The sequence below is a fragment of the Jaculus jaculus genome, chromosome 3 (genome assembly GCF_020740685.1).
Source record: "Jaculus jaculus isolate mJacJac1 chromosome 3, mJacJac1.mat.Y.cur, whole genome shotgun sequence".
Taxonomy (NCBI): Eukaryota; Metazoa; Chordata; class Mammalia; order Rodentia; family Dipodidae; genus Jaculus; species Jaculus jaculus.
This window is the reverse complement of record NC_059104.1, coordinates 177300670-177328468: the sequence shown is the minus strand read 5'-3', so window position 1 is coordinate 177328468 and position 27799 is coordinate 177300670. Positions and strand designations below refer to the sequence as shown.

At 49.1% G+C, this 27799-nt stretch overlaps 1 protein-coding gene and 1 long non-coding RNA gene across 9 annotated transcripts in view; one reads left to right on the top strand and one right to left on the bottom strand.

Moving 5' to 3' along the window:
- The window catches only part of Irag1 (inositol 1,4,5-triphosphate receptor associated 1), a 132002-nt gene that overhangs the window by 55468 nt on the left and 48735 nt on the right, over positions 1–27799 (top strand). For 2 of the 8 annotated variants that reach the window (XM_045146521.1, XM_045146520.1), the window contains exons 2-9: positions 9382–9492; positions 11663–11733; positions 14671–14844; positions 15774–15851; positions 16476–16528; positions 16696–16752; positions 18308–18925; positions 21425–21506. In XM_045146521.1, coding sequence (XP_045002456.1) covers positions 9437–9492; positions 11663–11733; positions 14671–14844; positions 15774–15851; positions 16476–16528; positions 16696–16752; positions 18308–18925; positions 21425–21506 — 1189 coding nt within the window. In that variant the 5' untranslated portion in view covers positions 9382–9436. The remainder of the gene's footprint in view (positions 1–9381; positions 9493–11662; positions 11734–14670; positions 14845–15773; positions 15852–16475; positions 16529–16695; positions 16753–18307; positions 18926–21424; positions 21507–27799) is intronic. The other 6 variants (XM_045146517.1, XM_045146516.1, XM_045146519.1 and 3 more) reach the window with 5 other exon arrangements.
- On the bottom strand, positions 185–16691 carry LOC123459559. Its single transcript, XR_006636337.1, has 3 exons — positions 16458–16691; positions 16268–16372; positions 185–297 (listed from the first exon to the last, which is right to left on the bottom strand). It is a non-coding gene; the product is annotated as an uncharacterized LOC123459559 (long non-coding RNA).

The window sequence follows — 27799 nt, the reverse complement described above, 5'->3', positions numbered from 1 at the left end:
TGTTCCAGGGCCTCCAGCCCCTGCAAATGAACTCCGGATGCATGTGCCACCTTGTGCATCCAGCTTACATGGGTTCTGGGGAATCGAACCTGGGTCCTTTGGCTTTGCAGACAGGGACCTTAACCACTAAGCTATCTCTGCAGCCCAAGAGCAGCTTTCTTTCTTTCTGTCACTTCCACTACAATGTTTCCTGAGCCCTGGAAGATGTGATAGAGGTGGCTGGTCCAGTGATAAACCCTTGGCTTTTTCTTCTTATCATCCTGTTGAGTCTTGGGTCTCCATGGTATTCAGCACCATCTGTAAAAAGAAGCCTTTGTGACTGAAAGTGAGAGTGGCATTACTCAAAGGGCTCAAACATACACATTTAGAAGGCTTTTTTTTAAAAATTATTTATTTATTTATTTGAGAGCGACAGGCAGAGAGAAAGACAGATAGAGGGAGAGAGAGAGAGAATGGATGCGCCAGGGCTTCCAGCCTCTGCAAACGAACTCCAGACGCGTGCGCCCCCTTGTGCATCTGGCTAACGTGGGACCTGGGGAACCGAGCCTCGAACCGGGGTCCTTAGGCTTCACAGGCAAGCGCTTAACCGCTAAGCCATCTCTCCAGCCCTAGAAGGCTTTTTGGTGGGCTTAGTACATCCATTTAGCCAAAGAACAGCAGTAGCTTCCCTCTAGGGTCCAGCCATACGAAGCATGTGGCGAAGGGCCATGGACATTGTGATTTGACTATGAAATGGTCTCCGCGGACTCCTGCGTTGGATAACTGGATGGCCGTGTGGCAGGAAGTCATGGGAGCCCAGTGTTCTCTCTTGCTTCCTGCAAGGCAGCCGTGCTCTACACACTTATCAACAGCTTCATAACAATATCAGGTTAGTGCCCACTTCACAGGTGTGTACACTAAGGCAGGTAGAACATTTCTTTGTCACCAAACACTACAAAGGAAGTACTGAAACACTTTATGCAGGACCTGGAGTTTGTCGTCCTGGAGGTCAGACTCCCTGTGCGAGTTGGGTTTCCACAGCTAAAAGTGCTCCTAGGTTTCCCACTGAGGTGATCCTGCTATTGCCTCCTTATGTCCTTGCCCGGTGTCCTGAGAATCAAAGACCCCAGGTATGAGGAGCAGGTGCCCATAGCCCACCCTCTCTGGAGAGATGGAGAGGAGGTGTGGGAGAGTCAAGAGGACAGTTCCAGGCCAGGAGGTGCTAATCTGGCTGTGGCAGTGCCTCTGTCAAACCAGACGGTGTTCCAGACATGGTAGCTACAGGCCTGCAGAGATCGCTCAGCGGTTAAGGTGCTTGCCTACAGCGCAGACCTCACCGCCCGGCTCTGATTCCCCAGGACCCACGTAAAGCCAGATGCACAAGGTGGCGCCTGTGTCTGGAGTACGTTTGCAGTGGCGAGAGACCCTCATGTGCCATTCTCTCTTCCTCCCTCTCTTTCTTACTCTCTCTTCCTCTGTATATTTCTGCTTGCAAATAAATAAATAAAATGTTTTTAGAAAAGAAATGGTAGTTACAGTCAAGAATGCATATTACAATAGTTGGTCTTGCCAGGTGTGGTGGCGCACGCCTTTAATCCCAGCACTTGGGAAGCTGAGGTAGGAAGATCACTGTGAGTTCGAGGCCACCCTGAGACTACATAGTGAATTCAAGGTCAGCCTGGGCTAGACTAAGATCTTACCTTGAAAAGCCAATAATAATAATAATAACAAAGAAAATAAAATAGTTGGACTTTGGTGCCTATTCCTGCTCTTTGTCTCCTCTGTCAAACTACCTGAGGGCACTTGGGGTCAGGGGTCACGTCTTTCACATGTGTGTCTACCTTCAACACAGACCTAGCATGTGGTAGGTGCTTAGGAAATAAAGGGAGAGAGGGAAGAAGAAAGGAGGATGGGTGGATAGATAATTGAGCAGTTAAATGATGGATTGGATGATTGAATGGATAGATTGAAGGAAGGAGGAAACAGAAGAAAGAATACCATTGGGAAGGGAGAGAGACGACGGTGGGGTGAATGGTTGGCTGGCTAAGTGACTTTCACAGAATAAGGCCAACAGCTATCATGTGCCCCCCCCCCCCGCCCTGCCCCCTACACATAATCCCGAAGCCACAGCGACACAGCAAGAAAGTCTGGTAACTTCTGATGCTTGAATTCTGGGAATAGAATGGGCAATGGCGGGAAAGAGGGATTGGCCAAAGCTGGGCAGGGCCTGAGGGCATTGTTGGGGGGGGGCAGTGGTTGGCAGGAAGGAGCTGCGTGCCCAGCAGAAACTCTGCCCTTCTCTCCCATGGCCTTAGACTTGAACTGGAATCATCGTTTTCTTGCAAGTCCCCTGAGAGTACTCTTCTCCTGTCATCTGAGAGCAAACTCCTCTCCCGAGGGAGTCCCTGCCTGCCCTCCAGGCTGTAACTAAACCAAACAGTGCACGGTCCTCAGCCTCATCCTCCTCCTCACTTGTGTTTATCTGTACAAATCAGCCTGGCTTGTTCGTACCAATAACCGTGGGCTAACTCCACAATGCACGACCCATTTACATCAACAAGGAGGGGCCATTGGGAGGGGGTAGGTCATGGATGAGCCTAAATAATGGTACCAAACTGCCTGTATTTGCTGAAAAGAAAACTAATAAATTAAATTAAAAAAAGAAAACCAAATCAGCCTGGCAATTGGAGATTCTTAGCTCCACTTGTGTTCGTGAAGGTCAGATAACTGGTTGGAGGTCACTGGGGTGGGATTCCAGTGCAGGCGTGCCCACTTCATTGCCCACACTGCATGCTTCAGAGTCCTCCTGTCCCTCTATCACCCCAGGGGCCATGGAAAGGGCCACACTCACCACTCTGGCTTGGGCTGTGCCTGGGGCAATTCCCTTCCTAGTCACGTGACAGTGGGGATTTGAAGTGAATATTCTCATCTATGACACCAGCCTATATTTATCCCTGTGCTCGGCACTTAGGAAACTATTGTGCATTCCTGGGAATTTATGAGTGAAATAAACATTTCAATGTTTCCGTAAGACTCGAGGGGAACATGGTGTGACCCGCTGCATGTGGCCGGGTGAGCTTGCAGGGAGAGGGTCCAGCCCTGCACAGCTCGGTGGGCTTCAAGGAAAGGAAATGGGCTCCCGGAGGACTGTGCCCATGGGCCAGCGTGATGGCTTGAGCCTCCCGCCCCAGCTTCAGGGCTTCCGTGGGTGTGTGCAGATTGGAAGGATAAGTAAGCATTATCTGAGACCAGGTAACTGTGGTGTGGTGTCACCAAAGACAAAGAGACGGGACAGTTGGAAGAGCGATGTGGCATAGAGAGGGAGGGACGCAGCTCATGTTTAGTCACCATTAGCGTTTATACGTTGCAGCCCCAGGACAGGGTAATGTTTTCAGTAGTAAAGGAGGGATTGAAATAGAAGAAGAGGAGAGAGAGAAGGAATGCAGTAAGAGTCAATTCCAGGCTCAGCGACTGATTTCTTCTCACTTCCCCTTCAGGAGTCCAGAAGAGGAGAGGGTGGGGTATTATTGTCCCTTGCTCACATGCTTGTGTCCTAAGGGACACTTCCAAATTCCTGCAAGGGTGGAGAGAACACGAGGGGCTGGGACAAGCGCATAGCCCCCCCAGGGGGTCTGAGAAGTCAGACCTTCCCTCTGCCCACAGCTGCGAGCCACATGCACATCCGTCGTTTGAGAAGCCAGTGGGAGAGGGAGTGGAGCCCGTTGAAGGTGGCCTTGAGAGTTGGGCTTCCTGGGAGTCATGGACTATCGGGGTCTGTGTGGCCAGATGCCCCAGGACAGGTGTTAGCTGGTTACATGAGGTGAAGGGCTATGTTGACAACTTAACGACTTCCTAACTTAGCTCTAAACATTGATCAGACCCAGAACCAAGACAAACAGTCCCTTAGGAACCAAATTCCATGGGCTAGAGAGATGGTGCAATGGTTAAGGCATTTACTTGCAAAGCCTAATGACCCAGGTTCGATTCCCCAGGACCCATGTGAAGCCAGATGCACAAAGTAGCATGTGCATCTGGAGTTTGTTTGCAGTGGCTGGAGGCCCTGACACTTCTCTCTCTCTCTCTCTCTCTCTCTCTCTCTCTTTCCCTCTCTCTCTGCTTGCAAACAGATAAAAACATAAATAAAAAGAATACAAACTCCAGGGCTGGGGAGATGTTTGGTGGGTAATGTGTTTGCCACATAAGCATGAAGACCTGAGTTTGGATCCCCAGTAGTCACATTAAAAAGAACCAAGCCGTGGTGGCAGTGTGCACCTATAGACCCAGCACTGGGAGGCAGAGGCAGAATTCTCCCAGGCCTGCTGGCTAACTCGTCTAGCTGACTGGGTGAACTCTGAGTTCAGCAAGAGGCCCCAAAATAAGTAGAAAGCTATTGAGGAAGACACCTGACATTGACCTTTGGCCTTTGGCCGCCACACACACCCATCACACACAAAAGAATCCCAGGGCTGGAGAGATGGCTTACCCGTTAGGGCGCTTGCCTGTGAAGTTACTCTCCAGATCCCACATTAGTCAGACTCACAAAGGTGAGGCAAGTGCAAGGTCGCACATGCCCACTAGGTGGCGCAAGCACCTGGAGCTGGATGGGAGTGGCTGAGGCCCTGGCACACCAATTCTCTCTCCCTCTTCCTCTCACTCCCTCTCTCTCTTTCTCTCTCTCTCTCTCTCTCTATATATATATATATATGAAAGAATTCCAAAGTGATAAACTCAGCCATGAAGGTGACTGTGATGATAGCCTCTGACACTTGTGAGTAGTTATTCTGAGCCAGGGAGTTTTCTGAGGGCTTTGCACCCACATCTAATTCATGAAGATACTCTGGAGATGAGGAGAAGATACTGTTGCTACTCGCTGTGGCCCTTGAAGTCCCGGAGCCAGTAAGGTGCCGGGCTGACTCTGGTAGCACAGTGGCCTGTGACAAGCGTGCTGAGGGCCTGCCTTCTCTCAGGAGCCCTGAGTGGGAATAAGGATGGATATCAACCCTGCATTAGCCCTGTAGCACATCACAGAGTGGATCCCTGGAAACCTCCCCCACTCTCTTTCACAGATTACTGTCTCCCCAGTTCCTGCTCGTGTTAAAAAAAATTCCTGCAAATCATGGCATGGTCCCACAAATAGTTTTGAGAAAAGCTAGGAATTGTCACAGCTCACCCAACCATTCTGTGAGCTAATTAGAGGCAGGACTGTTTTGATTTGATGGCTTGTGTATTTTGAACACAGGAGGGAGTGGAGAGCTTTACAGAACGTTCCGTCAGGAGATTAGGCTGTTTTCTCCTGACTGCTTTGACTCCTGGGTTCTGAGCAGCTCAGAGCTATGACATGCCTGGAACTCACCACCACGGCTTGGTTCTGCTGACAAGCCTCATACTGAACCTCTCACGGTTTCCTGGCGGGGTGGCGGGGGGAGGGCAGTGTTTGAATAATGGCCTCTTCCATCCTCTTGACCAATTCCTGTCTGTGTTTCTGTTTGTTCCTTGGGCAAACCGTTATCCCCAGTTCTACCCTCCAGAGTTCCCCATTTCCAAAACCTTCAGACCAAACTTAGAGAAGCACTCAGGTTCAATCAGAAGCTAATTCAAGATCCTTTTTTAAAATTTCTTTTAAGAATTTTTTTATTGTTTTGGTTTTTAAATATTTTTTGTTCATTATTTATTTATTTATTTGAGAGCGACAGACACAGAAAGACAGATAGAGGGAGAGAGAGGGAATGGGCGCACCAGGGCTGTCTGATTTCTACAATATACAATGCTGCTTTCTCCTACCCAGTGGAAGCTGCAAACTCCCCTTCTGTGTGCTGGGGAAGATTAGGAGTGCCTTCTCCTCCAGACATTGCTGCTCCCTGCCGTGACGAGGTCCTGAGTGGGAATATCAAGCCCAAGGAATGACTTTGCAGGGACCTGGCTTCTAAACAGGTGCACTTTTCAGCAAAGGATGCGATGTGATGTTCTCTGGGTAGATTCTCATTCGGAGAATCACCTTAGATTTGAGGCCAAGGGAGGGGAGAGATGGCAACAGACATGAAGAGAGCTTGTTTCATTACAGATGGTGGGATTTAAGGGGCTCACACAGCATTTACACGACCCATTTAGCAAGAAGGCGTAATTTGATCAGGAAAGAGGGGCTTTTCCTAGCTTGCCAGGAGCTAACACGCCAAGAGAGCTGGAGCACAGGTCTCTGCCTGTCTCGGAGGCCTCAGGCCTTGGCTGAGGAGGGGTCATCAGAAGCATGAATGTGCAAAGGCTACAGAAGGACCCACACCCAGGGACAGTAGCCATGGACACGACTGGCTCCCTGCTCTGATGGCCCAGGAAGGGGCCCAAGCCATGACAGGTGGTGATGATAGGCTCAGGAGAATTAGTGGACAGGCTTTTGGCAGCCCGTACCAACACAGGATATATATGAAAATCTGATGAGTTTCCAAAAGCATCCCACATACACCTGGCATGATGGTTAATTTCTGGTTGTCAACTTGACAGGCTTTAGAATCGCCATGGAACCAAATCTCTTGACACATCTACTAGTGAGTTCCTAGATAAGATGGAGTTAAGACAACCCAGTCTAACTTTGGGTGGCACTGTTCTTTGGGTTGGGACCCTGCACTATATAAAAAAGGAGAGAATTAGCTGAACACCAGCATTCATGTCTCGCTACATCCCCCTGGCTTGGGTAACAGAGTGATGCCAGCTGTTAGCTTCCACCACACCTTCTCCACCATGATGAAATGTCCCCTCAAAACTATAAGCCTAAAATAAACCTTTTCCTTCCTCAAACTGCTTTTTACTTGATTTTTCAGCGTTGGGTGTCCCTCTAGCCCAGACTGACCTAGAGTTCAGTGCGTGCTCTCAGGATGGCCTCGAACTCACGGCGATTCTCCTACCTCTGTCTCCAGAGTGCCGGGATTAAAGGCGTGTGCCACCACGCCCGGCTTCAAGCTGCTTTTGGTTGGGTATTTTGTCCCAGCAATGAGGAGGTAATGGATACACCTGGGAACGATTCTTTTTCAATATATTACTTATTTATTTGCAAGCAGAGAAAGTCAGAGGCAGAATGGGTGCACCAGGGCCTCTAGCCACTGCAGACAAACTCCAGATACGTGTGCCACACTGTGTAGCTGGCTTTATGTGGGTACTGGGGACTCGAGCTTGGGTGTTTAGGCTTTGCAGGCAAGTGCCTTGACCACTGAGCAATCTCTGCAGCTCCACACCTCGGAACAGTTCTGAGATGAAAATATTGTAACATATGGTGGTGGAAGAGCCAAAGGGCTACTGTGTGCTTCTGCGAATGCGATCCTACTTTACCCTCAGTCTAGTTACGTTTTAGATCCATTATCTTATTTACTTATGTGTGTGTGAGAGAGTGAGAGAGAGAGAATGGGCATGCCAGGGACTCTAGCCACTGCAAATGAACTCCAGATGCATGCACCACCTTGCGCATCTGGCTTAAGTGGGTCCTGGGGAATCGAACCTGGATCCTCATGTTTCACAGGCAAGTGCCTTAACCCCTAAGGCATCTCTTCTAGCCCAACTTTTGTTTGAATTTCATAAATATATTTGTTCAGATAAACATTTTTACAAAGAAAAATTAAACTATGTTCCATTACACATCAAAAATAATACAACCTTTATTAAAATGTCAAAAGCACCCAAGGTAAGGTTACTATTGAATATCAAGAGTGAGTGGGTGTCTTGCCTTTTCTAGTAGCATTCATTCTTTACCAGCCAGACTGAATGTCCTCTGAGGACTCTGTCCCTACTTCTCCTGTTTGTTAGTGAAATCTGCAAACAAGGGAAGGTGCAGTATCCCTAATCACAGTGAATCAAGAGTATACTGTGGGGCTAAAGAGATAGCTTAGTGGCTAAGGCGTTTGCCTGCAAAACCTAAGGACCCAGGTTTGCTTCTCTAGGTCCCACGGAACTATGGTGGCACATGCATCTGGAGTGCGTTTGCAGTGGCTAGAGGCCCTGGCATGCCCATTCTCTCTCTCTCTCCTCTCTCGCTCTCTTTGTCTGTTGGGCTTGGGGAGATGGCTCAGTTGGTAAAGTGCTTGCCAAGCAAGCATGAGAACTGAGTTCAGATCCCTAGCACCCATGGAATCCACTAGGCATAGCGGCAAGCACCTATATTCCCAGTGCTGGGGTGGTGAAGTCAGATGTGCCCAGGATAAGACAGCTAGTAAAACTAGGTGAACCAGTCAAATGAGTGAGCTCTGTGTGAGTGCTCCTGTCTCAGTAATAAGGTGGAGAGGGAGAGGAAGACACCTGACCTTGACCTCTGGCCTCCACATAGACGTGAATATGCGTACACACACACACACACACACACACACACACACACACACACACACAGGTCATGTTAAGCTCAGGTAAATGCCTGCTGGGAAATGAAGGAGAAACTGGCTAGCCTTTCTTTGTTTTCTGAATACTCCAAAGAAATTGCATCTTTATATTATTCATAGTAGCCAAATATGAGAGTAGCCCAAGTGTCTGTCAGTGGAGGAGTGGAGAAAGGAAATATGATAAAAAGTAGACACATACAGTGGGATATTATCCGGCCTTTCAAAATGATGTCTACCTGTTATTTGCAACCATGAGACGAACCTAGAGGACAGGACACTATGCTAAGTGAAACGAGACAGGTGAAGAAAGACAAATACAGAACAAAACTGTAAAATTTAAAAACATTCAATGTCATGGAAACAGATAATAGGAAGGGAGTCACCAGCAGTCAGAAGGTAGAAGAAATGAAATGTTGGTCAAGGAGCATCAACTTTCAGCTAATGACCTAACATACAACTTGGTGACTCCAGTTAATGATAAGGTGTTATGTACTTGAAATTTGCTAGGTCTCCCCCCCCACACACACATGAAGATAAATGATGTGGTCGATATGCTAATTAGCTTGGCAGTAACTGTCTCACAATGTACACATATGTCAAAACATCACATTGCCCACCTTGAATAAGTGTAATTAAAAAAAATTTTTTTGGTTTATTTTTATTTATTTATTTGAGAGCGACAGACAGAGAAAGAGGCAGAGAGAGAGAATGGGTGTGCCAGGGCTTCCAGCCACTGCAGATGAGTTCCAAACGCATGCACCCCCTTGTGCATCTGGCTAACGTGGGTCCTGGGGAATCGAGCCTTGAACCGGGGCCCTTAGGCTTCATAGGCAAGCGCTTAACCGCTAAGCCATCTCTCCGGCCCAAGTATAAATTTCTTATTTCTCAGTTATACCTCAATGAAGTTGAAACAGAAAGAGCCGCACACTGCATTGTCGTCAAGATGGCCCTGAGGATCACGGGCTGGAGAGTGCTACAGCTCCAGGCCCTGGAAGCTCCCTCTCCAGGCCCTGGTCTAACTCCCTCTGTGTTTGCTCTGAACCACCAGGACTCTCCCTCCACAGGACCGCTCCACAGCCCTCCTGCCATCATCCTGACTGGGGATGCCAGTTCATCAGGAGAAACCGACAAAAACCTGGCCAACAGGTACACGTCCCAGGTGCCTGAACCTTGTGTTACAGTAGAGGCAATATTTCCTACAATGTGAAGATCCAATAGCTGTATTTTTTTTTATTATTTATTTATTTATTTGAGAGCGACAGACACAGAGAGAAAGACAGAGAGAGGGAGAGAGAGAGAATGGGCGCGCCAGGGCTTCCAGCCTCTGCAAACGAACTCCAGACGCGGGCGCCCCCTTGTGCATCTGGCTAATGTGGGACCTGGGGAACCGAGCCTCGAACCGGGGTCCTTAGGCTTCACAGGCAAGCGTTTAACCACTAAGCCATCTCTCCAGCCCCAATAGCTGTATTTTTTTAAACTTAAAAAATTATTTATTTATTTGAGAGAGCAATAGAGGGAAAGAGGCAGAGAGAGAGAGAGAGAGAGAAAATGGGTGCACCAAAGCCTCCAGCCACTGCAAACGAACTCCAAACACATACACCACCTTGTACATCTGGCTTACATGGGTCCTGGGGAATCAAACCAGGTCTTTGTCTTTGCAGACAAACACCTTAACCGCTAAGCCATCTCTCCAGCCCTGTATTTTTTTTTAAATAAACATTTTCTTCTGTACAACCTTTTCTGATGACTTTGCTATCAAGTGGGACTGGGGATGTAGCTCAGTTGGTAGATTGCTTGCTTAGCATACACAAAGCCCTGGGTTCCGTCCCTGGAACATGCCTGGAATCCCAGCACTTGGGAGGTGGAGGCAGAAGGATCGGGAGTTTAAGGTTAACCTGGGCAACACAAAGAGTTCAAGACCAGCCTGAGCTATAAAAGATCCTGTCTCAAAAAAAAAAAAAAAAAAAAAAAAAGGCAACAAATAGTTTTTCAAAAGAGCTTAGAAATTTTTCATTATCTTTTCTCTAAATGGTTTTCCCTCTCCAAGATTTGGCCCTTTGGACTCTGCTAGACTTGTTTCTTTCTTTCTTTTTTTTTTTTTTTTTCCAGTTTTGTTATTTCAAGGTACGGTCTTGCTCTAGCCCAGGCTGACCTGGAATTCACTATGCAGTCACAGACTGGCCTGGAACTCAGGGTGATTCCCAGTGTACTGCCTCCTAAGTACTGGGATTAAAAGCATGCGCCACCATGCTCAGCCCTGCTAGATGTTAAGAAAAGCACAAAAATCATAGCAGCTGCCCAGGTGTTTGCTGATGAACCCGACAGGTGTGTCTTCAACCAGAATCATCTTGCCCTGGCCAAAGTAGGTCCTGCATGGGAGATGGGCTGTTGAGAGGGACGCTGGCTCACAGGCATGGGGATAGCATTATCTCTGTTTTCCTTAGCTCTGGCCCTCGCCTTCACCTAGCTGCAAAGAGATTGTCTAAATATAATGTTCAGAAAGTTCCAAAGACAATTCTCAGGAGCTGGAGGTGTAGCTCAGTGGTAAGGTGCTTCCCCTTACCACTGATGGCGCACGTCTTTAGTCCCAGCACTTGGGAGGCAGAGGGAGGAGGATCACTGTGAGTTCAAGGCTACCCTGGGACTACAGAGTGAGTTCCAGGTCAGGATAGGCTAGAAATGAGACCCTACCTTGGAAAAAAGAACAAAACAAACCCATCAAGATAATTCTCATAATACATAGTAAGCACATGTCACTTATTAACAAGGGGGAAAGATACAAAGAAAATGGATGTACACATCTAACCAATAGGAAGACGAAGAAGTCTGAGAGAAATTGCTAAGTCAAGCTATGTAAAGCCATATAAAATAGCTTCATACTTTTCAGTATAATGAAACCATGTTCTTGTCTTTCTTTTTTCCCCCAAAGGAAGTCATGCATATCCCTTCCAGACCACAGTTATTTACATGTTGCGTGGTTTCTGCAATTTAGCTCTTAGCTTAGAGCCTGGGCCCTAATACATGGTAAATACCGTAGTAAGTCCAAGTCACGACCCCTTAGAGGAATTCTGGAAAACTTGAGTGTGTATCAGAATGACCCAGCAGTCTTGCTGAGTCACAGCTGCCAGGTCACCCCAGGGTTTCTGTTCCAGGAAGTCGGGTGGGGCCTGGGAATTCAAGGTTCTAATAAGTTCCCAAGGTGAGAGTTTGGGGATCCCTGGACTGGCATGGGAGATGATGCTGTGGGCTGACATTGAAAGACCAGGCGGACATCGCGTAGCCCATCTCCAAGCTGTTTCCCAATGCGATGACTGTGTTCTGTCTTTCAGAGCTCCCAGTCCCCACCGGAGGCTTTCTCACCGACACCTGAGGGTCTCCACCGCTTCCCTGACTTCTGTGGGTAAGGGCTGGCTTGATCCGAGGATGTACTGGCATCGTCAGACTGAGGCCTGGCAGCTTGGCCAGGCTCAGCCCTTTCTCCTCTCTCTACGCCTCAAGCCCAAAGGGCACAGGAGGTCAGCCCCCTCCACGTTTGGGTCCAGAAGAAATATATCTAGTTTCAATGTGTTCTGATAAAGAGGTAAAACCAGATTGGAGAGGATGACAAGGAAATTGGGCAAAACAGCTGGGTGCTGCTCAACACTGGGGCTCAAGGGGAAGGGTCCTGCATGTACACCAGAAATGCCCACATCCAGGTGGAATGTGCCCAAGAACAACAGGGCGACCTCAGCCCCCTGTTGATTCTCCAGACAGTTTCTCTCAGCCTTCTCTGAACCATCAGAGGATATGACTAACCTACACTTGGTCTCTACATTCACGTGTTGACCACAGTCTGCGAGGAGCCTCCGTGGTATAAGGCCTTTCATAGAAAACCAGGAAAACCAAGGCTAGAGGGGGACTACTGCTCCCCAGGGAGGAAGCAGGAAGTGTAGATATGGCAGAGGAAGTGACATTTGAGTTGCCCCATAGAGAGCTGGACAAAGAACAGCATTGTAGGTGAAAGAATAAACGTGGTGGGCAGCAGAAGCAACCCACAGAGCCATGGCAACCTCGGGATGGGCCATGAGGATTCGTCACAACTATGGCAAATGCTGGAACCCCAAGCCACACTACCTTGCTCTGAGATAATATCACCACCATCAGCCAGAGTTTGGGGTTTCAGGTACTGCTGGGTCCAGGTACTGAAGTTGAATTATTAGGAGCCATGCCATTCAATCTCTCTCTCTCCCTCTTTTTAAAAAATATTTATTTGGGCCGGGCATGGTGGCGCACACCTTTAATCCCAGCACTCAGGAGGCAGAGGTAGGAGGATCGCTGTGAGTTTGAGGCCACCCTGAGACTACATAGTGAATTCCAGGTCAGCTTCGGCTACAGTGAGACCCTACCTCAAAAAAACTAAAATATATATCTAAAATATACATATATACATATTATATATATATATATATATATTAGAGCCAGAGAGAGGGAGGGAGAGAGCTACAGGGACACAGAGAGAGAGAGAATAGGCACGCCAGGGCCTCCAGCCACTGCAAACAAACTCCAGACATGTGCGCCACTTTGTGCATCTGGCTTACATGGGACCTGGAGAATCAAACCTGGGTCCTTAGGCTTCGCAGGCAAAGGCCTTGACTGCTGATCCCTCTCTCCAGCCCTGCCATTCTGTCTCTTAACTTACATGTGTGAGCTTCTTGGGTGGACCCTTCATGGGGACCAATGGTGCTAGCACCTCCAAACTTGCACCCCTTCAGGGGATCGTGTCCATGCACACCACACAGAGCTCCCCTGACTGCCTCTCACTGGCCGCACATGGCCACCTACATGGTATTCCTCGGTTGCCCATGGTACATGGTGCACTTTCTCCTTCTCACCCTTGGCGCTTAGGGCGGGTCTGTGTGCCAGGATAGAGAGGGCATCCGGTGTGTGGAATGGGGAGTCAGAGGGTCCTTGGTCGCCAGTGAAAATGAAGAGCTACCGCCTGCAGTGGGAAGGGAGGTGGAGGAGGCAGGACGGGAGCTGGAGGGAGCTCGCTATAGCCAGCATGGAGTCCAGTGGGTCTTGGAAGGAATATGTGGGGGTCAGAAAGCTCAGCGTCACCCCGAGGTCTCTGAGCAGCCCCCATGGCAGGAAGCAGGGGAGTGACATGGTCAGGCGTGGCTGCGAGCAAGGTCACACAGGCAGTAGAGGGAGGGATGCAGGGACTGGCTTGCAGCCTTTCAGGGGCTGAGGCAATTGTCCAGGTGAGAGACAAGGAGCATGAACAGGGATGAGGAGTCCCAGTGATATTTGTGGGTAAATGCCTGGATTTGGACATAAAGGCTCAGGAAGAAGGAAGCATGCGGAGTGGCCCCTATGTCCTTCGCAGCTGGCAGGAGGAAGTGTCACCCAGCTCAGTTTGGGGAGGACAAGTTGGAGGAAGAAGAGGAAAGGTGACCGTGGGACTGCAGCTGGGATCTAGGATCCCTGGAGTGCTCCCCAAGTCCCACCTTCCATGTACTAGGTCATTATCGGAACAGGCCAGGGCTGGAGAGATGGCTCAGCGGTTCAGGCCCCTGCCGGAGAAGCCTCAGGACTCACGTTTGAGCTCGCTACGTCCCAGACGCACAGTGACGCAAGGCCGCACTGCGCACAGGGGGGCGCACGAGTCTGGCGTTGATTGCAGTGGCCGGAGGCCCTGGTAGTGCCGATTCTCTCTCTCTTGCATAAAGTCAGTCTGTTGGGCTTGTTGCAAAAAAAAAAATCACAACAACAAAAAACAAAACAAAAAAACTAAAAAAAAAAAAAAAAAGGGCTGGAGAGATGGCTTAGTGGTTGAGCGCTTGCCTGAGAAGCCTAAGGACCCCGGTTCGAGGCTCGGTTCCCCAGGTCCCACGTTAGCCAGATGCACAAGGGGGCGCACGCATCTGGAGTTCGTTTGCAGCGGCTGGAGGCCCTGGCGCGCCCATTCTCTCTCTCTGCCTCTTTCTCTGCCTTTCTCTCTGTGTCTGTCACTCTCAAATAAATAAATGATCAAAAACAGTTAAAAAAATAAAAAGAAATAAAAAGAAACAGACCAGAGGAAAAATACACCAGGGGGAACATGGCATGGAGGTGGGGCTCCTAGACCATCTTTGAGTTTAGTGCAGTTCTGAGAACCAAGGTGGCTTCTTGACCGTTTGTGACGGAAGAATGAAGCCAGAGGGGCCATGTCTACTGAGGAAGCCACTGTCTGTCTCCACACATCTCCAGCCCAGGCACCGGCACGTGGCTGAGCTCTGGGGTGTGGGGTGGCCGGGCCTCTCAGCCCAGGGCCCAAGACCCAGGCGGCTGTCACTTGGAGCTCACTGTCCCTCCGCAGACCCCGCGGGGCGTGTCATTGACCTGGTAAATGACCAGCTGCCGGACATCAGCATCTCAGAGGAGGACAGGAAGAGAAACCTGGCTCTGCTGGAAGAAGCCAAGCTGGTGAGTGAGCGATTCCTGACCCGACGCGGGAGGAAGTCCCGGAGCAGTCCAGGAGACCCTCCTCCAGGTAAGCCAGAGCCTGGAAGGCAGGTGGCTGCTCGGAGCCGCTCCGAGGCAGGGCTGCAGGCGGGAAGGACCGTGGGCTTCAGCTGGCCTGTCCCCCACCCAGTCTCCAGGTCCCAGGCCTAAGGGTGGTGGTGGTGGGGGGGAGTGGTGTGTCTGTATAGTGTGTGGAGTCAACTTCCAGAGCTCTAAAGTGCTAACCCAACTAGCGTTCTGAACCCCCTCATGACTTTTGCTTGGGGGTGCTCTGTTTTGTTTGGGGGTGCTCTGTGGGATTGGCTATGGCTTCCTGTTTGTCAACAAACACCAGCCCATCTGGTACCTATGAACTTAAATTGACCCCCCCCACTCCATGAGCTTGCACATCCCTAATCCTGTTTGAGGAGAAACCTGTGTGGTACCCATTTGCACACACCCACCTGTGTGACAGCCCCCCCCCCCCAGCTGGGCCTGCTTTGTGGGCACCTCCTCAGCAAAGGTCTGAAGGGAGCTCCCCCTGACCTCCAGCTGTGGAAGGGTCACTTAGACCTTCTGGAGGAGAGGCAGTCTTTGGGACGACTTCATTCCTGCCATCCCAGATATACTTGGGAGGGCAAGGAGAGCATCTGACATCACTATGGTCCTGGCCCATGTAGGAATGCACAGTCTTTGGAACTTTTCCTGCCAAGCAATGCCAGGCCCTCGGTTTCTGGAAGGTTCTCTAAGGTCAGGCCCAGCAGGCTAAGAAGAGTGACAGCCTACACCCCAAATGACCTGCAGGTTCTCTATTGGGCCGGCAGTAGGGAAGGTTTGGCTGTAACAAGAACCTTACATGGCAGTCTACAGATATGGTAGTCTGCAGTTGCCTTTGACGAGGTAGGCCCCATTCTGTGAGAAATACCGTAAAAGATGATTTGTTAGGTAGAAATCCTGCCACTTCCTGTCTTCTCTCAGGCGTTTCCCCAAACCTCAGCCGGGGAACTTCTCCTGAGCCCTCTAGGAGCGGCACCCTCCCTGTCTCTACCCCACCAGGTGAGGCTGGCACCCCCCGACCCCCGGGGACAGATGGTGTGGGGAGGCAGCCAAGGCAAGCTGGGTGAGAACTGGGGACAAGGCCACGGGGGAGAGGGATCATCATGGGCGCTCTTTGTCCAGAGGGCACTCAGAGACGTCATCACAATGTATTCCAGACAGTCTCGTGTGAACCACCGTGCATTTTTTTTTTTTGTTTTTGGTGGTGCTGGGGATTGAACCTCGGATCTTGTACGTGCTAAGCAAGGACTCGGCCACCGAGCCCGCTGTGGATTTTTATTTCTTCCTTTTCTTGGCCTATGTCCAGAACCACACCCCCAGACAACCTGAGGCCTGCCCTCATCAGCCAAGCTCAGGCTCCTGGGTTCACATCCCAGAACACGAGCTTCCGGCCTATGAGACCTCCAGATCCTTACCTTGGTTTCCTCATTTGGTTTCTGGGGGCGCTCGGTGGGGGCGGTGCAGAACTTGCTGATCTGTGGGAGGCACTCCGCGGACAGTGGCGTATCTGGCTTGGAGGCCTGTGAGTGGTCATGAAGAGAGATGGTTCTGGCAGGGATGCTAAAAAGACAACTAAGGATCTGAAATGTTAGATATATCACTTACAGTACTGGCCCATTCCAGGTGTGGATGTGAGCGGTGACCCACAGTCCCCTCCGCCAGGATCACCAGCGCAGGTAACACGTCACTTGCGCTGTCATTTATATGCTATCGGGTCTCTCCCCTTACTCCTAACCCTCAGAGGTCCTCTGTGACCCATTGGGGAGAGGTGGGGGGCATTTATACGGCGCTAGGCCTCGGGAGGGAACAAGTCTCTTCCCACTGCTCACTTGTCTATGCTCAGTTCCTCCAGCAAAAAGGAGATGAAGTCGATGTCTCTTCACCTCGCCTCAGTGAGCCTGTAAGTTTGAGCTTTGACCAGTTTGGGATAGTTTGGGTGTAGGGGAACTTAGTCTCCCAGAGGGCTAGGCTGGCCTTTGGACAGCCTGCAAGAGTATGTGTGTGGGAAGGGGAGGGGGTGGGGTGGGGGTGGGGGATGGAGAAATTAGTAGGTTCTTTTGCAGTGTTATGGGATAGAAGTCTAAGAGACAGGGAGGTAGCCTCCAGTGGTGTGATCTTCAAGGCCATGTCTATAGCCCTGAACCTTCAAGCAGGCTTCTGGTTCAAGAGATGGGCAACCTCCAAGACCAGGAGCAGTCGGGCAACACCACGGCTCCTGCCACCTCCAGGGCAATAGCAAGGAGTGCCAGCCCCAATTGGGACGCTGCTGGAGGCCTCCAGGGAAATCTTATCTGTGTTGATGAGCAGGAGGAGGCCCCACACCTGCTCAGAGCAAGGTGCCCAGGCGTCCCAGGCAGTGCGCATGTAGGGCAGCTTAAAATATCATCTAGAGGCTGGGGACATGGCTTGGTGGTTAAGGCACTTGCCTGCAAAAGTTAACAACATGGGTTCGATTCCCCAGTACCACGTACAGCCAGATGCACAGTGGCACATGCATCTGGAGTTGGTTTCCAGTGACTGGAGGCCCTGGCATGCCCATTCACCTCTCACTGCTTGCAAATAAATAAATATATATTTTAAAAAAAACCTATCATCTCGCTTGGACCTGGTCCAAGATAGAATCTTCTGGAAGAACTTCAACATTCACACAAGCCAGCATGCAGATTCCCAGGCCCAGAGCCACCTCCCCCCCACCCCCCACAAAGTAGGCTTCCTGCAGGGACTAAAAGAACACAAAATCCCGGGACTTCTGAGCAGTAAGGAGGCATCTCTCCAAGAATCACTTCATCCTGGGATCCTTACACTCTTGGATTACAGAGCTCTGTGAGGAATCCTTGAAAGCATGGATTCGCTGCCACTTCCCCTCCCCCCACTCCTATATCCACAAATGAACATCATTGTATGTGATGTCAAAGGGCTTATAAACCTGGTGGGGAAAGAGAATCCCTGAGAGTGAAAGGTCAGGCAGGGACAGGACTAGAATCAGGCAACAGTCAAGGCCAAAGCTGTCCTGTAGTCTGACCCTCATCTCCTCATCTTTGGGCAGGTTTTGGCTTTTTTTTGAGAGAGAGAAAAAAATAAGAGGTAGAAAGAGAGAGAGAATGGGCACGCCAGGGCCTCTAGCCACTGCAAACAAACTCCAGACACAAGCGCCCCCTTGTACATCTGGCTTACATGGTTCCCGAGGAGTCAAACCTGGGTACTTTGGCTTTACAGGCAAGTGTCTTAACTGCCAAGCCATCTCCCCAGGCCTTGGGTGGGTTTTGAATTGCATGACCCCTGTCCAACGTTGTTTAGGGGGATCCCCTTTGTCAGGTCAGACCTGACTGATAAACCATCCCCTTCCACCTGGTCCACACCCCCATATAGACGTAACATAAATGGGCTCCTAGACAGGGTCTGCGGCTCTTCCTCAGCCTACCTCCAGGGTTCCAACTCTGCCTTGTCTCTTTCAGCATGTCCCCAAAGGGCTAGCTGACCGGAAGCAGAGCGACCAGAGGAAGGTATCTCAAGGCAGGCTGGCTCCTCGTCCTCCCGCGGTGGACAGATCTAAAGAACTCGCCATAGAACAAAAGGAAAACTTTGATCCCCTCCAGCATCCCGAAACCACACCCAAGACCCAGGCTTCTGGAACAAGTGCCACTGGGAAGATGGCCCTGAACAGTCCCCAACCTGGCCCTGCGGAGAGCGAGCTGGGGAGGCAGCTCCTGAAGACAGCCAGAGAAAGCAACCCTCTGCCCAGGAGCGCTGCCCAGGCCTCCGCAGAGGTGGCTCCCCCAGCTCCCCAGGGTAAAGGATGTCCTGGAGAGCCCGCGGGGCCCAAGGTTGGTGCCAAGGCTGAGCCGCGGAGCCCCGTGTCTCGGCCCCCCCTGATACGGGGACTTTCCAGGGACGGTGGACCTGAAGAGCCAGGTCCCCGGCTGCAGAAAGTGCTTGCCAAGCTGCCCTTGGCAGAGGAAGAGAAGCGGCCCCCAGGCAAAGCCATCAGCAAGCCCACCAAGACGCCTGGGCTCAAAGACTTCCAGATACAAGTACAGCCGGTGCGCATGCAGAAACTGACCAAACTCCGGGAGGTGGGTGCCCACCCAGCTGCACAGCACACACACATGGTCCCATCTGGGCTGCATACCTCTGTACCCCATGGGCTCTCAAACTCCCTGACCCTGAGAAGCCAGGCACATCTCCTTCTTACCACAAGTTGCAGGTGCTTTTTTTTTTTTTTTTTTTTTTTTTTTTTGGTTTTTCGAGGTAGGGTCTCACTGTAGCCCAGGCTGACCTGGAATTCACTATGGAGTCTCAGGGTGGCCTTGAACTCATGGCGATCTTCCTACCTCTGCCCCCCGAGTGCTGGGATTAAAGGCGTGCACCACCATGCCTGGCGCAGGTGCTTTTAATACCTGTTCATAGGTGGAAGTGAGACTGGGATATTGTAACCTCAGTGGAAGATGGGTTTGTGGAGGGCTGCAAGGAGCCCCAGTCCGTGGCTGCTTTCCTTCTTAAACTGGATTTGGTGAATCTTGAGCAGGAGTGCCAAGTCATGCCCAGGACTGACAGAAGCCAGAGAAAGTAGGTTTCTCTCTCTTTTTCTAATTTTAGTTTTGAGTGAGAGACAGAGAGAAGAGGCAGAGAGAGAGAGAGAGAGGGAGAGAATTGGCGTGCCAGGGCCTCCAGCCACTGCAATTGAACTCAAGATGTGTGCGCCCCCTTGTGGCATATGTGCAACATTGCGTGCTTGCATCACTGCATCTGGCTGCATGGAACCTGGAGATTCGAACATGAGTTCTTAGGCTTCATAAGCAAGTACCTTAACTACTAAACCACCTCTCCAGCCCTCTCTCTCCTTCTCTCTCTTTTTTTTTAAAAAAAAAAGTGTTTAATTAATTTATGCAAGCACAGAAAGAGACAGAGAGAAGAGAGACGGGGAGAGAGAATGGGTGCCTCCAAGCCGCTGCAAACAAACTCCAGATGCATGCACCACTGTGCATCTGGCTTTACGTGGGTCCTGGGGAACCTATTCTGGGTCATTAGGCTCTGCAGGCATGCACCTTAAGTGCAGAACCATCTCTCCAGCCCTTGAGGTTTCTCTTTAGTAACGGCATCCCGCCTTTTTCCTGGTACCTGTTAACCAAAGGTCAGACCCGTGTACAGACAAACCGTGGTGGTGGCCACTGGGAATGCTCCTCCACAGCGAACTTCCCTCAGTGTCCGTGATGTCTCCAACTTTGTTGACCGTCAAACTAGACACAGTGGTCACTCATGGGGCTGCCTTGCTATAGAAAGAGCAATTGGGGGTGGGTGTCCACAGATGTGGGGGAGAAAGAACAAAGTATAAAGAAGTGAAGAGTTGTGGAAAGAGAAGTCCAAACCCAGTACCCTCAGACTCAGGCCAAACTGACCGGGATGCCGCTGAGTCGGGGTCTGGAGCTGGCCAGTGTCCCTAGATTCCCTACCGAGGAGAGAAAGGAAATGACCCTCCTAGCATTTCTGCATCGCTGGCCACTGTCCTGTTATGCTCCGAGGTAGGCTTAAGAAGAACTAGGGACAGCTGAACCCTCCACTTGCCCCCGATCCAGGAAGCCCTAAGTAACGAATGGGCTGGAACAGGGCTTGGAGGAGCCGCCCATGGTGGGCCACTCCCACATCTGTGAAAGAAGGTGCAGTCAAAAGAGCAAGACTTCAGACCTCCAGGAACTTGCCCTCACGAGCCTTAAGGGCTCAGAAGATGAGCCACTCCCCTCAGAACGCCACACATCCCCACAGCTTTCGGTCACCTAGCAAAAAGAAGTCACAGACAGCCAAGAGGTTCATGCCAATAAAGGCCCTGGCAGCTGAGCACCGTGCCCAGCGTGTTGAGAGAGTTGGGAACCTCCAGGGCCTCTGGCTTGATATCCATTTGGATCCCAAGCCCCCTTTGCTGGTCCCTTTCTTTCCTCTGTTACCCAGGGGCCAGTCACTGAAAATCCTTGGGTGGCACAAGTCACAAGGAGGGAAGAGTTCTCCCAGGCATTCCACTAGGGGGCCCTGGTCTGGCACTAATTGGCTTGCAGCAGAAGTGGCTTCCAGGGTCCACTTCCCACTTCACCCCAGTTCTCTCTACTGAGGCCCCCGAGGCAATACTTCTTATGCTTCATTTTTCTAGCGGTTCCACAAAGTCCACTGACTCCTTGAAGTGGGTACTTGCCTGCACAAGCAGGGCAAGCAGCAGCTATGGGTGGTGAAATTCCCAGGACTGGTCACCAGGGCAGGGCGTTCCTGTCCCCAGGGCCCTTAGCTGTGCTCCGGCCCTCTGAACCCCTTGGCCATCATGTAGCTGGGCATGCCCATGAATGTCTTCAGTAAGCAGACCATGCCATGGGGTGGCTCCTGGACCAAAAAATGTGGAATGACTGGTGGGATTTTTATGTTCCTTCATGGGCTGGGAGAAGAGCCGGCACCTCTCAGGCTGCACATCATGCCTGGGCACCCATCGGGGTTTTCTGCCTAAGGCTGAGTGGTCACCGAACCACCGGGGAACGGAAAGTCCGGCGTGGTGTCATTATTGAAACGTGTCGTCTCTCCCTCCTCCCACAAAGGAGCACATCCTGATGAGGAATCAGAGCTTGGTGGGGCTCAAACTTCCTGAGCTGAGTGAAGCGGCCGAGCAGGAGAAAGGAGGTGAGCAGGCTTCGCTCTTTCGGGGGGCTGGGCCATCTGTCCCCTCCAGGGCACGCAGGGTATGAACACCAGACCCTCACTCCGTGTTCGCAGATGAGTGAGTGAAGCAGATATGTCCTGCCCCAGTGGTCCACCCCCAAACCCGTCTCCTTCCTGCCAGCTCCCCCCAACGCCTCACACACAGCAGCTCTGTTAGCAACCATGGGGCTAGAATATGCCCTGGGCCTGAACTTTGGACACTGCCTTACCCCTCACACCCAGGAAGCCACCCAAGCGGACCGGTTCCTCTTTGCAAGGCACCAGAGCCACCTCGGTGTAATCTGCTGTGACCACAAAGTCCGTGCCCCAGCTCCGCCCCGCTGCTGGCTGCGTTCCCCTGTCTCCAAACTGCCTAGTCTCTCCTGTCCCTCCCACCGTGCCATCCTCCTCTAAAAAACCAGAGTGGAGCCCAAGCCCTCCTCGGTCTCACTGACGGGTCCAGACCTGCTCTTGGAAATCCCTGTGCCCATTCTCAGCCTCTTTTTCCACGCCATGTGTTAATGCCCTGCCATGAGCCACGTGGTCCAGCTGAAGTCCAGGCTCTGCTGTTGACATGGCCTGGGCACGCTCCCTGACCTGTCTGAGCCAGATCTCCCACCCCCTACACCATTACATGTAAAATGGAGCTGTCATCGCTGCCTCAGAGGCTGTCAGGGAGAGTGAGTGAATTGAGCTATATTTGCAAGCTACAATAGAGCGTTGGCTATGTGTGAACTGTTATTGCCCCTAGAATAGAAGCCCTCAAGAACCAGTGCCTTTGTCCAGGGGTGTGTGTAGGTGTGCACCCGCGTGCTCCTACATGCATTGTCAGCTAAGAGTTTACAACAGTGCCCAGGACTAGTAGGTTCTGAGTAAGGACTTACCGAATCATGAGATGGTGTGCGAAAGGGCATGCGGTGACTGAGACAGATACACACATACGATCTGTAACTGCAGCCGTAGCGCTGAGAGGGGTACAAAAGGGAATCAGAACGTATTCAGAGAGCGTTCCAGAAGACCAGGCTCTCCTGTCCTTCCCTCTCCCCCAGACTCCCTCCTACGGCACCCCCCCACACACACACACACTAGCCTCTACTCTGAGTGGGTGTACCCGATGGATTTTCACGTGTTTCTCAACTTCACGGGGCCTCCATTTATGTTTGAAATTTATAGCATTTTGTACATTTTATATGACTTTTTTTTTGAGGTAGGATCTTGCTTTAGCCCAGGCTGACCTGGATTTCACTATGGAGTCTCAGGCTGGCCTTGAACTCATATCGATCCTCCTACTTCTTTTCTTTACCCAAATTTTTATTAACAACTTCCATGATTACAAAAAATATCCCATAGTAATGCCCTCCCTCCCCCCACTTTCCCCTTTGAAACTCCATTCTCCATCATACCCCCTCCCTGTCTCAATCAGTCTCTCGTTTATTTTGATGTCATGATCTTTTCCTCCTCTTATGATGGTCTTGTGTAGGTAGTGTCAGGCACTGTGAGCTCATGGATATCCAGGACATTTTGTGTCTGGGCGGAGCACGTTGTAAGGAGTCCTACCCTTCCTTTGGCTCTTACATTCTTTCTGCCGCCTCTTCCACACTAGACCCTAAGCCTTGGAAGGTGTGAGAGATATTGCAGTACTGAGCACTGCGGTCATTTCTTTCCATCACCATGATACCTTCTGAGTCATCCCAAAGTCACTGCCATCTGAAAAGAGAAGATTCTCTACCAAAACTGAGAGTAGCATTAATATAAGGGTATGAACATTAACAGAAGTGCTTACTGGGCAGTTTAATAAGCATAGTATATACATTTTGCCAGACAACAGCAGAAATTACACCCCTAGGGCTCATGACTACCCCTGTTTTAAGTTTTCAGTATCAGGGATGTATTCCCTCCCATGGAGCAGGCCTCCAGTCCAATGAGAGGGCAGTTGGTTTCCACCATGATAGACATGCAACTATTGCACCCTTTGGCTCATTTGGCCTGGCTGGCCAAATATAAGGCTTGCAGTGTCCCCTGTTGAGTATCTTCATTGATGATTTCTCTTTCTCCCATTGAACTGCATGCAGAATGGCTTCTTCCAGCTTTCTGTCAGCTGGTCTACATGGAGGAAGCTATCAGCTCAGTTCCAGCAGGATTTCTCAGTGGCCTTGCAGCCCAAGTATGTGGAATCTTCAGCAATAGGGTCTTACCATCTATTCCTGGTGGGAAACCAAGGGCCTCAGCAATGACCTATAATGTTTTCGGGGTATCAGGGACCTCCCTGGCCAACAGCTCACTGGAAGGTATCCCATTCCTGGCACTGAAAATTTTCTAGCAGCAATCTATGGCCTCTGAGTGTTCCATTGTCCAAAAAAGTGGGATTCCATATGATTTTTTTTTATTTTAATTTTAATTTTTTAATTTTTATTAGCATTTTCCATGATTATAAAAACAATCCCATGTTAATTCCCTCCCTCCCCCCCACTTTCTCCTTTCATATGATTTTTATATATCCTCTTAGATTTTGATTAGCACTCCTTCCACCTTTCCTTTACTTGATGTCTTCCCCTGACATCATTTTGGGCCTTTTCACCCCTATTAATCTATTCTTCTACTTACAATATACAATATCATCCTATTAAGTACCCCCCTCCCTTCCTTTCTCTTGTATCTCTTTTCTAGCTTACTGGCCCCTGCTACTGAGTTGTTTTTCCTTCTCATGCAGAAGTCCAGTCATCTGTAGCTAGGATCCACATATGACAGAGAACATGCGACACTTGGCTTTCTGGGCCTGGGTTACCTCACTAAGTATAATCCTTTCCAGATCCATCTATTTGCCTGAAAATTCCATAACTTCATTTTTCTTTACTGCTGAGTAGAACTCCATTGTATAAATGTGCCACATCTTCATTATCCACTCATCAGTTGAGGGACATCTGGGCTGGTTCCATTTCCCAGCTATTGTGAATTGAGCGGCAATAAACATGGTTGAGCAAGTATTTCTAAGGTCATGAGATGAGTCCTTAGGATACATGGTTAGGAGTGCTATTGCTGTGTCATATGGTAGATCAATTTTTAGCTGTCTGATCCTCCTACTTCTGCCTCCTAAATGCAGGGATTCTACAGGTGTATGCCATCACTCGTCACCAAGTATGGTTATTTACTTATTTCTTTTTGGTTTTTCAAGGTAGGGTCTTGTTCTAGCCTAGGCTAACCTGGAATTCACTACATACAATCAGGGTGGCCTTGAACTCATGGTGATCCTCCTACTTCTACCTCCAAAGTGCTGGGATTAAAGGCGTGCACCACCACACCTGGCTAATTATGGTTATTTTAAACTTGCATTGGATTCAGCATAAATGTCCAAGTTTTATTTGTTGTATAATTTATAACCCTTTAGTCTACTAGATTTGCAAACATTTAGTTCTCCTTTGGGGATAGAGTTAGACCTCCTTAATTTAGGTATCCTTCTTCTGTGAGAATATTGAAGGTACTTTGTACATGGCTCTCCTCTCTTAGAGGTGTGACCTTGTGTTGCTTGTTTATTGCTGAGAAGACTCTCATTCATTATATTTTCTAGCTGATAATTGGTGGCATAGATGACCCCTTGGTGCCCTGTGCGTCTTGTGTAATAAATACTAGTATTAAATGGGAGTGTAAGCACTGTCATGACTAGTGTGATGGTTAAAACTAGAGTAGTTGACACCTGCCTCGATAGTATTTGACTCCATGTTCACAACGACCTTAAGAAGTTTTTGTTTGTTTGGTTGGTTGTTTTTTTTTTTTTGAGGTAGGGTCTCCCTCTAGCCCAGGCTGTCCTGGAATTTACTACGTAGTCTTAGGAGGATCTTGACCTCACGGCAATCCTCCTACCTCTGCCTCCTGAGTACTGGGATTAAAGGCTTGCGCCACCACACCTGGCTTTCAAAAAAAAGTTTTATTGAACTCACTTGATCAGTGAAGAATTTGAACCTAACCGAGGCTAAGGCCGTGTGGCCGGCCAGTGCCGAGGCCAGGACCTGAACTCAGATACATCTGACTTCAAAGGCTTCTGACCACTTGGGAGCATATATTCCTTTTTAAAATTTGAAATGAGACAATATGTTGCTTTTATTTTATTCATCTCACCATTTGTCATGGTTGCATGAATTTGTGTGAGTATATGTGCAATTCCCCTTGTGTGTCCTGTTTTATTACTTTGGCAACATTCTCTAATTTGATAATGATGACAAAGAGAGCATTTGTCTTGTTTCTTTCTCTCTCTCTGTCTCTCTCTCTCTCTTTTTTTTTTCCTGAGGTGGGGTCTCACTCTAGCTCAGGCGACCTGGAATTCACTATGGAGTCTCAGGGTGGCCTCAAACTCATGGAAATCCTCCTACCTCTGCCTCCCAAGTGCTGGAATTAAGCGCATGAGCCATCTTGTTTCTCTTTTTGTTTGAATTTAGTATGTGCTTCTCCCACACATCATGTGTCTTATGCACTATGTGAATTTTATTGGAGGCTGGGAAGATGGCTCAGCCGTTAAAGGTGCTTATTTACAAAGCCTGCCAACCTAGGTTCAAATTCCAAACCACCCATATACACCAGATACAAAAACATGGTGCAAGTACCTGGTGTTTGCCCAGGCAAGAATCCCCAGCACACAAAAGCACATACACATGTGCAAATACATAAGTAAAAATTTAAATTATATTAGTCAATATCTTTTAACTATATACCACCTCTAATAAATATAAAATATGGCATTTAATATTTTATGTTATCTTATGTATTTCTTCAAGTTAATATTACTTCTCTTCTAAATTTTAAGATTGGTATTAAGTTTTATTAAATGTATTTTTCCTAGTTATTGAAAAGATTATGAATATCATTTAATTTATTTAATAATTTTATACTTATAGATAATTTTTTCTTCTGTGTTTCCTATTTATAAATATTTGGCATATTTTCTTTATATGCACTTCCAAAGTCTGAATATAAGTATTTCTGTTAAAGTATCCTACAGCTTTCTTGGATTATCTAAATATAATAATGTATTCTTATTTTGCCCTTCAGTAACAATTTCAAAATAAGCTGTTCAGGTATTGGTTGGCTTTACTCAATGAAGACATTTTGAGACTCTGGTGCCTCATCTGCTCTCCTTTTGCCAGGTCTTGAAGCTAGACTTGCTATCCTGTGAAAAGTGGATCTTTGGCAGATTTCGAGTCCTATGAGAGAGTGAAATCCCAGAGTAAGCTTTAAAAAAATAACATAGAAGCTGTTCCCATCCCTTCAGCTTCAATTATGGGATGCTGATAAGGTCATGTGGCGAGGGAAGCTGGGAACTTGGTTGCTAGCAGGATAACCACCGTCATGTGGACACATTTGGATGGCTAACTAGGTACCTGGTACATTGCCTTTTCAACTTTATAATCAGACAGTTTCCCACTTAATACATGTGGAGATGTTTAATTTTAAGTTAAAAATTAGATAGATGTGAATATACATATATACACACATTCTCACCCATCTGTATTAATTTTTATGTTGTTTTCAGTTTTTTCTCTACTATAGACAATGGTATGCAGTATGTATGTACTCACGCTGTCAAATTGACTTACAAAAATCATGTCAATTTAGAGATACACTACCTATAGCAAATTCTTTCTTTTCAATAGTAATGAGTCAGTATGTTTTAGAAGTAAAATCACCAAGTAAGTAAATTTGACTCCTATAGGCCCCTAGTTTAAAGCAGAAGAAGGGGAGAAAATAGGGGCTGGGGAGATGGCTGGGCAGGTAAGAGGGCTTGGACTTCAAGCATGGGCCTCAGGGAGTCTGACCTGACCTCAGTTCCATCCATCCCCAGCACCCATGTAAACACCTGGGCATGGCCATGCATGCCCGTAACCCCAGTCCTGTGGGGAGCAGAGGCCAGGGAATCTCTGGGGCTCCTTGGTCAGCCAGTCTGACCTAAAATGACCCATGAATGAGCAAAAAAGAAAATACCAGACATTCTCCTCTAGCCTCTGCATGTAGGCACATGAAACGCATACATCTACATACACATGTGCATGCACCACACACACACACACACACACACACACCATGACACCATATATATTATACTACAGGCACATATGCAAAATAAATATTAAATAAAGTTTTACAAAAATAAACCTAACCACACTAAGTGCTCAACGAATGTACATCCTCTCCTATTTGTTGCCAGGTCCAGGGTGTGGGAGCATGTACTTCATTGCTTCCTAAGCTGCGCACCCTTGGGCCAGTATCTTCTTCTCTTAGCGTCTCAA